Source organism: Marmota flaviventris, chromosome 11, assembly GCF_047511675.1.
Source record: "Marmota flaviventris isolate mMarFla1 chromosome 11, mMarFla1.hap1, whole genome shotgun sequence".
NCBI lineage: Eukaryota > Metazoa > Chordata > Mammalia > Rodentia > Sciuridae > Marmota > Marmota flaviventris.
This window is the reverse complement of record NC_092508.1, coordinates 58,354,293-58,369,919: the sequence shown is the minus strand read 5'-3', so window position 1 is coordinate 58,369,919 and position 15,627 is coordinate 58,354,293. Positions and strand designations below refer to the sequence as shown.

Genomic DNA, 15,627 nt, shown 5'->3' with positions numbered 1-15,627 from the left:
GAACACTGCTTCACCAGCTCTCTGGATCACTAACACTCTATCCCTTGCCAAAGGCCACTATTGCCACTGTGCCATGAATGCTAGGAGGCTGCTCTTTTTTATTTTCAGGTACCAGGGATTGAATTCAGAAGCACTCGGTCACTGAGCCACATCCCCAGCCCTATTCTGTATTTTATTTAGAGACAGGGTTTCACTCAGTTGCTTAGCACCTTACTTTTGCTGAGGCTGGCTTTGAACTCGTAATCCTCCTGTCTTAGCCTCCCAAGCCACTAGATTACAGGTGTATACCACTGTGCCCAGCGTAGGAAGCTGCTCTTTAACTCTTTAATCTGTTCAAACTGCAGGTCTTCATACAAATCTACTGAGGTGAAATAAATTCCTTGGGTCATAACCAGCATTTTTTTTTATTTTCTATTTTTTTAAGAGAGAGAGAGAGACTGAGAGAATTTTAATATTTATTTTTTAGTTTTCAGCGGACACAACATCTTTGTTTGTATGTGGTGCTGAGGATTGAACCCGGGCCACACGCATGCCAGGCGAGCGCGCTACCGCTTGAGCAACATCCCCAGCCCCCATAACCAGCATTTTAAAAACGAGACAACACAGGTCCCGCTGAATTAGTTGTATGTTTAGAATTAGTTATTTGTTCTAAAATGTATTTATGTACATTACTTAACATAACTATATATGAATGCAAAAAAACTCCTCAAAACAAACAAAACCCCAAATTATGAAAATGAAGTTAAATCCTTTGAGAAGATTCTAAAAAAGCAGGTCACTGAAAAATAAACAATAACTTTAGTCAAATTAGCTGTGGGCTAGAAAACTATAAAAGTTTAGGAAAAGAAATGTCAAAGCCTAAAAGAATTCCACACTGATATTGTGGCTTTCTCTTCACTACAGAAAATGAGAGGCTAGAAATCATAAATCCAATATATGAAGGGTGGGGCTAATCCAAGAAAAACAATAAGTAATTTCAGAAGATCACCACCGAGCCTGACATCTACTGATTGGGGATGAATGTAAAATTATATGCTTTACAAAAAAATAAAAAGTTTAAGATATTTATGTTTTATAAATCTCAAATTGTAGCCGAGTGTGGTGGTACATGCCTGTAATCCCAGCATCGCAGGAGGCTGAGTCAGGAGGATCACAAGTTTGAGGTCAGCCTCAGCAAGTTAGGCCCTAAGCAACTTAGTGAGACTTTGTCTCAAAACTTAAAAAATAAATAAAAAGAATTGGGGATATGGGTCAGTGGTAACGTGGGTCTGGGTTCAATCCCCAGTACAAAACAAAACAAAACAAAAAAACTCAATCATACCTGATAAAAAGAACTAATATATTTAAATTTGGGGGCCAGTTTTTAGAATGTGATGGAATAGGATCTGCGTATTATAAATTCATTGCATTTATCAACAGAGGAAGGAATCACAAAGCATACTCTTAATGTATCAGAAAGTACAATCAAATGACTAGTATATATGATAACATGATTAGGGCAAAGTACCAACACTCACACACACACAATAGTCTTCACATCAGGAAAAATGACCCACTTATAAATTAAAGGTTCATATTCAGCCTGGGAAACTAGTTATCTCTGAAGCTTTTTTTTTTAATATTTATTTTTCAGTTTTCGGGGGACACAACATCACTGTTTGTATTTGGTGCTGGGAATCGAACCCGGGCCGCACGCGCCACCGCTTGAGCCACATCCCCAGCCCTCTCTGAAGCTTTTCCTGCCTCCTCATCATTGCTGTCCTCCTAGCCCACAACAGTTACTGCTTGGTGTCCCACTGGTTGCAATAAGTCTGTCTCCTCACATCCACCAACCCCTGAGACAGTTACTATATGTCACCATCTAGATGAGTGTCCATCAATAAGACCTGGAGCTTGTCACAGAGAAGGACCAGATCTTACTTTCTATCCTAAGCATCAGCACAAGACCTGTACTTAGTAGTTATTTAGTAAATTCTGTTGAATGAGTGACCCTCTATAACCCAAGCAATAAAAATGGAAGGTTACTCTGGTTGGAGTGAACTATGAATTTGGATTTTTAAAAAAATTTTATTATTATTTTGTGTGGTGCTGGGGATGGAATCCAGGCTCTTGTGCATGCTAAGTGCTTTACTATTGAGCTACACATTCTGTCCAGGAAATTTTGTTTAAAAAGTGTTACAGAAATACAAACAGAAGAGCACTGATATATATTAAAGCCTAAAAAGAAAATCACTGGAAGCCTGGCACAGTGGCACATGCCTGTAATCTCAGCAGCTTGGGAGGCTGAGGCAGAAGGATCTCGAGTTCAAACCCAGCTTCAGGAATGGGGAGTCACTAAGCAACTCAGTGAGACTCTGTCTCTAAATAAAAAATGCAAAATAGGGCTGGGGATGTGTCTCAGTGGTCAAGTTCCCTTGAGTTCAATCCTCAATACCCGGAAAAAAAAAAAAAAAAGAAAGAGAAAAGAAAATCACTGGAAAGGTATAAGTTCATTACATTAATTGAAATAACTATGAAAACCATTCAGTTCACTTTACCTGGACTCTGGATTTGTGTAACCTTCTGTGACTCTGGTTCCTTGCCTGGAATCTTGACATTTCAAAGTGACAAATTTTCCGGTTACGTAATAGAAACTGCATTTACACTTCAAACTGATAAATTTTATTTCAAGTACAAATTAGTAAAGATTGGCTGATCTGGAAAAAATAAAAGAAAACTTTTATTTGGGGGTGGATGGTATTGAGGATTGAATCCAGAGGCACTTTACCACTGAGCTACATCCCTAGTCCTTTTTATTTTTTAATTTGAGTTGATCTCAATAAGTTTCTCTGGCTAGACTTTAACTTGCCATCCTCAAACCTCAATACATGAGCAATGTATTAAGTTGGTGCTCTTAAATATACATAAAAATAGATTCTGTGTAAAGAACTTTAAAAGCAAGTTGAGAGCTGGGGATGTAGCTCCGTGGTAGAGCACTTGGCTAGCATGTGTGAGGCCCTGGGTTCAATCCCCAGCAACCCATACACACGCATACACACAAATAAATAAATAAAAGGAGGTTGGAAAACAAGATGTTTATAAACAAAGAAAACATACTGTCAAGCAACTCCCTGTGTAGGAAGTCAAGTAAAAGGGAAGGGCAGTCTAAGACCAGATGATATAGTGTGAATGTGTTTCTCGAAGTTCATGTGTTGGAAACTTACTCCTCAATAATGCAAAGGTCTTGAGAGGTATAGCCAGATAATTGGTGATTAGGTCTTGAAGGCTCTATCCTTAACATGGATCAATGTTCTTATCTCAGGAGTGAGTTATCACAAAGAGTGGCTTTATTATAAAAGTGGGTTTTGCCTTACCCTCTTTTACCCTTCCACCTTCTGCCATGTGGCCCTTGCCACATGTCTGTGTCATGGTCTTGGACTTCCTAGCCTCCAGAACCATGAGCACAATAAATCTCTACTCTTTATAAATTTCCCAGTTTTAGGCATAGTTATAATAACACAGAACAGACTAAGATACCAGATAAAATCTGGTTGAATCATTAATTTAATCCTCCAGTCAACCCTGGGAGGTGGGTATTATTTTTTAATCATCCCCATTTTATAGCAGCGGAAACTGTAGTGTAGGGAGGTTAAGTAACTTGTGGGGAGTCATAAAACTAGTTACTGTGGAGCTCAGAATCAGCTGGTGAAAAGTCTGTTTCCAGAGTTGGACTCTTGGCACGGTCTTTCACAAGATGTCCAAAGGCCTATGGGAGACTGGATAGTAAAAAATCAAGGAAAGACATCCAATCAAGTGTTAGTAGAAACAAACGTTTGAGTTTGTAACTTGGGATTGAAAGTAGAGAACAGTAGGCAAAAAGGAAGACCAAATACAATAAATGTTGTCTCTATGTAATGATAAGTATCCCAGAGACACTTTTTTTCTTCCAGGTACTGGAGACTGAACCCAGGGATGCTCTATCACAGAGCTACATCCCCAGCCAGTCCTTCTTTATATTGCAACAGGGTCTCAATGAGTCGCCCAGACAGAACTGCAACCTTCTATCCTCTGTCTGTTTCTGAGTATCTGGGATTAAGATGTGCGCCTCCGCAACCAGAAGGAACTCTATTTAAGAGGCTCAGCACTTTAGTCGGTTAGAAGACAGGGCTTCCCCGTGGACCACCTGCCCCACTGAACCCTGACAAGCTGTCCCTTCTTTCAGGTGACCCTACCCTTCACCCCACCACTCACAGAGACTGGGGGAGGATAATTCCTGAACCAGAGAACTTCATCTTTCTTTCATGGGCGCTCACTTCTGCTCACAAGCTCCCCTTCTCCCGCAGGTTTCCAACATGAGGCCCACAGAAGTGAATACCCCATCTTCTGGCCCAGGATCCCCTTGGAGGAGCTGGCTGAAGAATGCAGTGAACCTCTGATCCTTCAACTCCCGCCGTGCAGATCTGAGCGTCCAAACCGAGACGTGCTTTTTGGCCTTTGCCTTCTACAGAAAGCACAGCTGGGCCAGGCCCAGGAAGGCCGCGTGGCCGGGCCCCAGCAGGCTACCTCGCCCCCTGGAGCCGCGCGGGGACCCACCGCGTGGTCCTGGCCCTCCGCTCACTTCCCGGGTCCGCACGCCCCGCAGCACTGCGTGCGCCCAAACCAAAGCTGGCGCTGCCCTTCCACGTTGGAAACGCCCAGGCGCCTCCAGCCTGCAACATCTTGGGGCCCAGGCGGCGCGCTGGGCGCAGGGTTAGGAAGGGCCGCCGGTGCGGGCGGCTCTGGGCTCCCCACCCCTTTCCCTCCTTCCGCCCCTTCCTCCCGGTTCCTCCTCTCCCTCTACGCCTCTCGCCCAACCCCCACCTCCCTCCTCCCCTCCTCCCCTCCTCCCTATTCCCTCCTCCCTATGCCTTCTTTTTCCTTCCTTCTCCTTCTCCCGTTCCCTGCTCCCTCTCCACCTCCTTCCCCTCCATCAGGCGACCCACGGGTGAAGGACCTTAGCCTCCCCGGGGAGCTGGAAATCGTGGAGCTTGCCCGGCAACTCTGCCAGTCTGTGTCCCACCTTCTCCAGACCTAGAAAATGCAAAAACATCCAGCGGCTCCCGCCAAGCGGGTTAAAGGCACATAAAGGAGTTTGGAGGAGGCCCTTGTGGCAAATAAGGCCTTTCACGCGAGTGGCACCTCCCACAGGACAGGGAAAAGAGGGCATGATTGCAACTCCTTAGAGAAAAGGTTTGGATGCAGCCCAAGCTTGTGCGCTGTGGCGCGGTGGTGTGGCAAAGACCAGGTGAAGGAGAAAGAGGCCCAGGTCAGACCCAGCTGGGCTGTGCCCTGGGACTCTTCAGCGCCTCTGAGCGCCCTTGGCGTCCCTGCGTGTGGACTCCAGGCCCACGAAGTTGCCCACGAAGTACCAGTAGCACCTTCCCATAGTGCGCTTCAAGCTTCGCTAGACAACAGCAGAATCTGTATGTTAGTTTGGGGGGAGGGGATTACAACTTCCAAATCTAGGAATGTATAGCCAATATTCTGATTTGACCAAAAAGCTTGCTAATATGTTCAAGAAACAAACAAAGAAAAACGATGGCGGCACAGAGGAGCACCAGATCTAGAATAGAAGAGTTTAAGTTTGGGCATTGCCTCTGGGTAGCTTTGGATGGCAAGCAAATCAGTGAAACTCTTTCAGCTCATTTCTTCATCTATAAAATGTAATAATTCCTATCTTCAGGGTTGCTGCAAGGAGAAACTGAGGTAATGCATGTGAATAATGTAAACTATTAGGTACCATAGAAATGTAAACTATTATATCTTCAGAGATTCATGGCCCAAAGGAGAAAAAGTTTACTGACTTGCAACTAGCCCACAAGTGAAAAGCATCTTTCCCAATGTCCTTTTAGCAATACCCTGGGAGAGACCCCTGGGACTGTCACAAAATTCTTGCAAAATTCTCTTAGCCAGGATACTTTCAGTTCACCATCACTTAAAAAAAAAAAACTTGCCATTTAGTACATCTGGGAAGAGGGGACTATTACAAAATCAAAGGTTGGGTGTGAAAATAATGAAAAGTTCTTAGTTGCTTAGAGCCTCACTAAGTTACTGAGGGTGGCTTTGAAGTTGTGATCCTCCTGCCTCAGCCTCCTGCACCTGGCTGGAAGAGGGATTTTTAATATTTATTGATTCATCCATTTATTTTTGGTACTGACACTCTATCAATGAGCCACATCTCATTCCTTTTCTTTCTTTCTTTTTTTGAAACAAGTTCTCACTAAATTTCTGATCTCAAACTTGCAATTTTCCTGCCTCAGCCTTTCGAGTTGCTGGGATTACAGTTGTGCCACTGTGCTGGGCTTCGAAAGTGATTTTTGAGGAAAGAAAGAAAAAACTATGGAAAACAATGAAAGAAATGAGTATAAAATAGTTATGCCACGCAGCAGATGACCTACCCTGCTTCACAGAGAAAATGAATGTAAATCCCTGACGTGTCCCGCCCCCTTTCACCACAAGTTTGCTTGCCTTATTCTTTCCTCCATTCCTAACAGGTGTCCCTCCTCCTAGGTCATGCTCAGCAAGTCATCTCAGCAGCTATTAGCCCTGGCTATGTCACCTTCATCTGAGGACATTTCAAGAAACATTGATGCTTGGGGCCCACCTCCCAGATGCAGATGAAATGGTCTCAAATCTCAGGTAACAAACTGTGTATCCCTACCCTCCCATTGGTTCTCCCTTGACACTGCTTACCTTACCCTCCTTTTCAGAACTTATCCTCTCTGATATGCTGTGTTTTCTCTATTTCTCTGACTTTCTTTTCTCTATCTCCTTAGTGTCCTCGCTCCCCTTCCTTGCTTTAAAGGAAGTTTAATAAAGATTAATACCGGCTCCAACTGGGTACAGTCGTACACATGCCTGTAATCCCAGCAACTCAGGAGGCTGAGGCAGGAAGATCACATGTTCAGGCCAGCCTGGTTAATTTAGTGAGACCCTTTCTAAAAATTTAAAAAATAAAATGGACTAGGGATGCAGCTCAGTAGTAGAGTACCCTAGTTTCAAACCCCAGTACCTAATAAATACATAGGATTTGGGGGTTGCTCAATGGTAGACCACTTGCCTAGCATGCATAAGGTCGGGGGTTTGATTCCTAGAACCATAAGTAAGTAAGTAAGTAAGTAAATACATACATGCTGACCCCTAACCAGGCATGGTGACACATGCTTGTAATCCCATGTAGCAACTCGGGAGGTTGAGGCAGGAAGATGGCAAGTTTGAGGCCAGCTTGGGTTATTTAGCAAGTCCCTGTCTCAGTTAAAAAATGAAAAGGGCTAGGAGATATCTTGGTGGTAGAGCACTTGCCTAGCATGTGCAAGGACCTGAAACCAATCCCCAAAACTGCAAAAGGAAAAAAAAAAAACCTAATCCCTTGGAAACAACTCAATTGTCCATCAACTAATGAATGGACAAATGAATAAACTGTAGTAACATCTGTATCATGGAATATTCATTGGTTATAAAAAAGAATAAAATACAAATATAGGTTACAACATAGTGAACATTAAAAACATTATGCTAGCCCAGTGCAGTGGCACAAGCCTGTAATCCCAGTGATTTGGGAGGCTTAGACAGGAGGATACAAGTTCAAGGCCAGACTCAGCAACTTTCTGAGATGTTTTCACAAATGAAAAATAAAAGAAAGAGCTGGGAATATAACCCAGCAGTAAAGTGCCCCTTTGTTCAATTCCCAGTACAAAATCAAAACATGCTAAATGAAAAAAAGCCAGACACAAAAAGCCACATATTGTATCATATGCATATGAAATGTCCAAAATAGGCAGCAAATAGGTAGAGACAGAAAACAAATTAGTGGTTGCTGGTGCTGGAGTGGAGGTGGGGAGTTTGTTACAAACTTTCCCACTGGGATGATCAAAATATTTAGGAATTAGATAGTGGTGATGATTGTACAACACTGGGAATGTGCTACATGTCACTGAATTTTATTCTTTAAAATTGCTGATATGGTGATATTTATGTGAATTTTACCACAATAAAAAATGCACTCTAGGGGCTGGGACTGTAGCTCAGTGGTAGAGTGCTCACCTAGCATGCACGAGGTACTGGGTTTGATCCTCAGCACCACATAAATGTAAAATAAAGATATTATGTCCACCTAAAACTTAAGAATAAATATTTTTTTAAAAAATGCACTCTAGCCAGGTGCAGTGGTGCACACCTGTAATCCCAGCAGCTTGGGAGGCTGAGGCAGGAAGATCCTGAGTTCAAAGCCAGCCTCAGCAACTTAGCAAGACCCTAAGCAACTTAGCAAGACCCTGTCTCTAAATTAAAAAAATATATATTTAAAAAGGGCTGGGGATGTGGCTCAATGGTTAAGCACCCTGGGTTCAATCTCCAGTACCTTTCCCCTACACACACACAAAAAAAGTGCATCTGTTTTGATGGGGAGAAAAAATAGCCCTTGCTATCTTTCTATTCTTCCTGGATAAGGTCATCCATGCCTATAGATTCTTTTATCATATGACACTAGGACTCTCGGGTCTGCTTCTCAAGCCCAACTCTTCATCCTGAGGATTTTTTTGGTCAATGAGTCCAAAGAGCAGGCATCTCCAAGGGTTTACCACAGGTCCCTTTAACTCTTCAGGTGAATAATTTAATGTGCCAATAATCCAATCCTGTTCTTCTTCCCTATTCCTGAGATACTGTTTATGATACTGTTCCCTATGTTCAAAATCAGGAATCGTCTTAAGTCCTTCTTCTTCCTACTTCCCCAAAACCCGTATTGGGTCAGCCATGGGGTTGGTCTTGGGAGTCTGTTATCTCCTCAGCACATCAGTTAACTGCCTTGATTCAATCTCCTGTCGTTGTCTGGATCCTGCATTAGTAATAACATCACTGGCCGCCCGCCTCCTCCATCTCAAACTCTTCCAACCTTCCAACTAAGATCAAACCTGTTCCTGCCACCGCCTTAGAGTCCTTCACGGCTTCCCATTATTGCCTAGATGAAGTCAACACTATCTGGTCTGCACCCTCCGGCCCTCTCTGGTCTGACCCTCACCTCATCCCCCAGCCTTGCACATGAGGCCCAGTAAGAACCATGACTGTTGTACTGATGTTGGTGGGACCCAAAGTTTGTGATTCAGCATTTTGTCAGTTTTAAACCATCAAAAGAAAAAATTACCACACATTTAAAGATCTTTCTTTGGCATCTAGAATTGGACCATATCTTATCCCGTAAAACAAGATGAGCTGAGTAGAGGAGGCTGGTTTTAAAGACAGAAAAGGCCGAGGAAAGCAGAGGCAAACAACAAGAAGCAGGTTGTTTATTTCCAAGTTACTTTCCTCGTAAAGGTGAAAGCAGAGAGAACTCCTTTATCATGTCAGCTATAACAGGCTTGTTTGGGGATTTGATATCTCTTTCTCCTCTGATATCTTGGAAGGTCAGACAACAACTTATTTTCGGGTGGTTAATAAAGAACTTCAGCACGAGCAACTCCATTTTGGTTTGATCAGTTGGGCCTGGTACCGTAGTTCAGTTCAAACCAATGGCCTTGTATGAATTTTTTTTAACAAACCCTTACCCAGAAAGACCCGTCTTCCTTCTGTGGGCAATAACTAGACCAGAGGATACTTGAGGTGTCCCCAGGCTTAGTGCTGATGGCTCGGTGGCTTGACCAGACTCTAGGGGCACCTCCTAATAAAGGGAGGATGACTTTGCAGGTCACTTGCCTGTTCCCACCCTGCAGACTCCACTCACTGATCACCCTCCTCCCTCCCTCTTCCCAGTCTCCTCACCTTTGATCCTCAGGGACAGTAGGAACCTCAATGCTTGTCAATACAATAGTGAACAGACAGTAAAAATTCCTTAATGTTAGAAGGGCTTATTGCCAGTATCTTCATCTTAACTCTGGAGAAAACTGGGAGCTTGTTTTTTTGCCTATAGGCCCTTGTCCATTCTGTTCCTGTTCTCAGAGACAGTGGTTTGTCCTCTTGGAGGGATGAGACCCCATTCAGCCATTTGCTAAGGTCAAGTGCTAATTCTCAATGTCATCAGAGTTCTGTGGCTCTACAGGTCTCATTGATTAGGAGGGGTCTAAATTGGGCTTTCATGTTTTTCAGAGTAAGTTTATTAAACTAAAAATGTTGAACAAATAGAACCTATATGGTTTGTGATTAAGGCAAGTCCTGAAGGTTGTTCACAAATGACTCTATTGGGGGAAATGTTTGTTGAATAGTCACTCCAGTTGGCATTGAGGAGGGAGGGTACTGGGGAATGAGGAGGGGGGAGGTGTCTGAGGTGGGTGAAGGAAAGGGGAAGGGACCCCTGAAAAGACTCTGAGCTGGGGGGCCTCCCTCACCTCCTATGCCTCTTTATTCCCTGAGGGCAGCTTCCACACTAACACTGAAGAAATTCCAACATTCCTGATGAGAAAACTCACTGCGGTTTCCAGTTTTGTGACACTCTATCCTACAATTAAGACAGAGCAAAGAATTGCCTTTAGCTGCTTGACTCGTGTACACGGAGGAGAGGGCCACAACTGTCACTCTACAGTAACAAATTGCTGATTTAATTATCTATTAGTATCCTGCAAATTCTAAGTCATTTGATATTTTCTCAAAGAAAACATCTCCAAATTGTCAGCACTCTCTCCTGCGTCCTAATTATCGTATTACTACATGAATTGGTTCCATTCCTTCCCACCCAAAATGGACCCCTCAGCATTGGCTGATCACAGCTACCATTTTTTAATGGCCAAAGTTGATGGATTTACAAAGAGTTTCCCTAAAGTCACTGGCCATGTGGGCCTTGCACATGAGACAGATGTGAATTGAGTAATTCCTACTGAGCCATTGTCAACAACTCAGAGGAAAAAATGTCACCAGCATGTGATGGTGATGAAACTAGTTATATATTTGACTTTGGCTGTACTTTCTTCTAGGGATTAAAACTGCAAGACGTTAACCATCTATTACATTTATTTATTTATTGTTAGTACTGGGGGGGATTGAACCCAGGGACACTACCACTGAGCTACATCCCCAGCCCTTGAAACTTTTTATTTTGAGACAGGATCTCACTAAGTCTCCAGGTTGGCCTTGAACTTTTTTTTTGTTGTTGTTGTTAAATATTTTTTAGTTGTAAATGGACCTTTTATTTTATTTATTTATATGTGGTGCTGAGGATCTGAGGATTGAACCCAGGGCCTCACACATGCCAGGCAAGTGCTCTACCACTGAGCCACAACTCCAACCCCATGGCCTTGACCTTTTGAACCTCCTGCTTCAGCCACCTGAGAGAGTAGCTGGAATTCTAGGTGTGCACCATGTACCCGACTACCATCTGTTATGTTTAAACTTCTAGTTCTTTTATTGAAGACAACTAGATAGTTTTATTTTTCTACATAATGCTTGACCTACCAATCAAGGGTAGGATAATACCAAAAAAGACAGAGTTAGTCTGAGATAATGATAGTTACAAAAGATGATGGCTAACAGTTAAGTGCTTCCTATATGCTAGACCTGTGGGGTGTTTTTTGTAGGTTTTTTTTTGGCGGGGGGATTGAACTCAGGGGCACTCAACCACTGAGCTACATCCCCAGCCCTATTTTGTATTTTATTTAGAGACAGGGTCTCACCGTGTTGCTTAGCACCTCACTTTTGCTGAGGTGGGTTTGAACTCACCATCCTCCTGCCTCAGCCTCCTGAGCTGCTGGGATTAAACATGTGCACAAGGGTGCCCAACTCCCTTTGTGTGTATTGACTCAATCCTCCAACACTTATAAGACAGGCTTTGTTATTTTCCCCATTTTTCAGATGAGAAACTGAGGCACAGAGAGTTTTAATAAGTTTCATAGCCAGGCAATTGGCTGCCAGAATCCATGCCCTGAAAACTAGTCGCCTCCACCAGAAGTAGTAGTATCTTCATTATCATCAACAAATACGTATAAACACCATGCCAGGTGTGGGGATGCTTCACCTGCATTCTCATTTAATTCTTGTAGCAATTCCAGATGGAAGTGTGATTACTATTCCCTGTTTTACAAAAGAAGACACTTAGATTTACCTAGGATAATGTGCCCAAAGTTACATACCCTTTCTTTCTTTCTTTCTTTTTTTTTTTTTTTTGGAATTAAATCAGACACTCTACCACTAAGCTACCTCCACAGTCCTTTTAGTTGTTTTTATTTGGAGACAGGGTCTTGCTAAGTTGCCCTGGCTGGCCTTGAACTTATGATCCTCTTGCCTCATCTCCTGAGTCACTGGGATTACAGGAGTGCACCACTCTCTATGCCCAGCAGCCACATCACTTTTAGGTGCTGGGGCAGGGACAATAGCCCCATTGGACGCGACCACTGTAAGGAGAGGATCTGATCTGGGCCCTAACTGAACTCACTAGCATAACAGCAGGGAAACGTCAAATGCCCTGGGAGGCCCGCTGAGAAATGGTACATTCCAGCGATGCAGCAACAGGGCCTGAAAATACACGGTGGATCTGGAGAATTTTATACTGACAGAAAGTAAAGTCATGCTCAAAACAAATCTGCACACTTCTACAAATCAGAATACAGAAAGAGATGACGTCATGTCAAAAGGCCACAGGAGCGAGCCTGAAAAAGTTCCCAATGTCCAAAACCAGAACAATTTGAGTAATAAAATAAGAGCAGCATTGAGTTATACCTCAAAGAATAAAATATCCACCAGTGCATAGTGATATAAATAAATGATTGAATAAATAAATAAATGAGTAGAAGAGACAGACTGTTCTTACAGAAGATTCCAGGTTATAAATGTGAAAGGATTCAGAGAAGTAGAAAATCAGCCTTTGAATCCACAGTAATAATTGCTGTAGGAAAGAGTCATGTGAATGCTAAAATTTATTTTTTTGGTACTGGGGATTGGACTCAGGGGTACTCAACCACTGAGCCACATCTCCAGCCCTATTTTGTATTTTATTTAGAGACAGGGTCTCACTGATTGCTTAGCACCTCACAGTTGCTGAGGCTGGGTTTGAACTCTCGATCCACCTGCCTCAGCCTCGCAAGCTACTGGGATTATAGGCAGGAGCCACTGCGCCCGGCTATTTTCTTTACTTATATGTGGTGCTGAGAATCAAACCCTGTGCCTCACACATGCCAGGCAAGTGCTCCACCACTGAGCCTCAGCCCCAGCCCTAATGGGCAAAACTTTAGGGAGAAATAGAACCTTTGTGTAGCCTCAAAAAAACTACCCCATAACATGAGTTACTCTGGTGGTTTTAACGTATGTCTACGAATTCCTTGACAGTCCTTCCTTCAGAGAAGGAGCCTAATTCCTTTCCCCTGGGGTGTGGGTTAAACTTGGTGACTTACTTTTAACAGAGTATGGAAAAAGAAAATTAGTAACTGCAGAGTAGCAAACCACCTTAACCAAATGATCAAAATGAACATCACGTGACCTCTGCCATGCTGATATCATGTACCCTCTGATGTGACGTCATGAGAAAGGCACTTCCCCTCCCACATTCTTTCCCCAAATTCATACCCCCAGTCTAGTCATAAAGAAACATCCCTCAACTCCAAACCTTTTTTTAAGTTTTTTATTTTTTTGTACTGGGGATTAAACCTATGGCCACTCACCACTGAGTCACATTCCCAGCCCTTTTTATTTTGTACTTTGAGACAGAGTCTCACTAAGTTGCTGAGACTAACCTGGAACTTGCCATCCTCCTGCCTCAGCCTCCTGAGTGACTGGGATTACCGGCATGCACCACCACGCCTGCAGATCGAAGGACATTCTGCAAAATACCTGACTGGTACTTTTCAAAAGTATCAAGTCATAAAAAACAAGAAGAGTCTGAAAACCTGTCACAGACTGTAGATAACTAAAAAGACAGCCCTGGTTCTTTGAGATATTAATACTAGGGGAAGCTGGATGGAAGCATGAGGGGATTCTCAGTGATGGCTTTGAGGAGGGGAGTGTCCAGCAGTTGAGGGCTGGCTGCCAGACTATTGAAAACACCTGGCACATGGAGATTCCTTTATAACCATCTGCTGATCCCATACGTTCTCTCACAAGACTGGACATACACACCATCAATTCATGATTATTTTCTATTCGTTTTTCGCTTGGTGGGAAATTAGAGAAAACAGGTAAGAGGGCTAGAAAGCGGCAGATAGGCAGGGGGACAGGTCCAGGTGATAGTAAACACTAAGAGAATCGGAATAAAACATGAACTTTAGACAGCAATATGTCATTCAGTAATTGCAGCAATGTCCTGTGTTAACACGAGAAATCAGTAATAGGGAAGCTGGATATAAGCTACATGGGAACTTTCTATGCTATTTTCTCAGTTTTTTTTTTTTTTTTTTGTAGAATTGTTTTCTGTTCTAAAAATAATCTATTAAAAAAAAAAAAAAAAAAACCTAAAAACTGCCCCTCCTGGGTAAGGTAAACAGATCACAGAGGCTGCTGGTGGTTGAGCAGAACTGCCCTGGTTTAGTTTGTCTCTGAGGGTCTTGTGAGTGTGTCCATAGAGAATGCAACATATGGCAGAAAGAAGAGCAACAGGGATGAGGGAGGACATGAGGGAGGAGACACGGTTAGTCACAGGAAAGCAGGAGAAGGAAGGGGTAGCTGACCAAGGAATGAGACCCCCTGCTCCAAGTGCGTCCTTTCCCTTGGCCACCCTCCTGCCTAACCCCTCTCCTGACTCTTGACCTCTTACCCTGCTGTTTTCTCCCAGCACCTGTTACCTGGTGTCTGCATATTCTCTGTCCCTCTGGTTCCACTCTCTGCCCTTTCCCACTCTGCCTCTAGCTTTCCTGGGATTGGCCTAATGGGAGGGAGGGACAGGAACTCTGAAAAGGGAGGAAAATGGGCTCAGAGTCCTTGGCCCTTTGTCTACCAGTGTCCCCCTGTGACCATGTCTCTAGCCTAGAGGTCACAGCTCCTGCCAGGTGGCCCAGTCCCTACAGCTCTTCTCACTGGCTTTTGGGAACTGTCCTGCTCACCCAACTTCCAGCCCCCTATCAGGAAAGGCTCTCCCTGATGGGGAGGGGGTTGGGCATTGCCCTATTTCTTACTGCCTTCCCTGAACTCTGCCCATGTCTTGGAAAATCTTCCCTTTACTAACTTCTTCTCAATGACTCAAGTATGTCATGAATCAAGTATGTCACTGGTCTCCAGCTGGGACTTCAAAGGACAGAAAAATTAACTTCCTCATTATGTTTACTGTCTACTGTTTTCCTTCCTCTTTAGAATATAAACTCCATGAGGGCAGAGGTTGTATATGCTCTGTTCACTGTGGTGGCCAGCCATACATATTTGTTAAATAAATGAGCACATGCTGCTTGTATTTGTGCTTATATGGTTGTCACTAGCTGCATGTGGCACTTGAAATGTAGCTAGTAGGACTGAAAAACTGAATTCTAAATTTGAATACACATCCATCTAAGGAGAGGCCCCTGTGCTTAAGGCAATTTGCTAGCTACTAAAGTCCACTCTGTCCCAATACAGATGAAGAGAGTTGCTCCAGACTGAGTCAGCTAAAGCAAATCGATGGTTCTGGTGATATCCCTTGCCCTGGAGAAACAGGCTGCTGGGCTTTCTGCCTTCTCTCTGGGCAGGCACACTTGGGAATGTATGCCCTGCATTTGAGCATTTGCATTTTAA

At 43.5% G+C, this 15,627-nt stretch overlaps 1 protein-coding gene across 5 annotated transcripts in view; it reads right to left on the bottom strand.

Moving 5' to 3' along the window:
* The window catches only part of Sp3 (Sp3 transcription factor), a 110,844-nt gene extending 96,092 nt beyond the window's left edge, over positions 1–14,752 (bottom strand). The window contains exons 1-2 of one of the 5 annotated variants that reach the window (XM_071619060.1): positions 14,709–14,752; positions 13,665–13,771 (exon numbers count right to left, since the gene is read on the bottom strand). In XM_071619060.1, the coding sequence (XP_071475161.1) occupies positions 13,665–13,749 (85 nt within the window). In that variant the 5' untranslated portion in view covers positions 13,750–13,771; positions 14,709–14,752. Of the gene's footprint in view, positions 1–2,537; positions 4,731–13,664; positions 13,772–14,708 lie in introns of those variants that run through there. The other 4 variants (XM_071619064.1, XM_071619063.1, XM_071619065.1 and 1 more) reach the window with 4 other exon arrangements.
* Between the last annotated feature and the right edge of the window lie 875 nt (positions 14,753–15,627).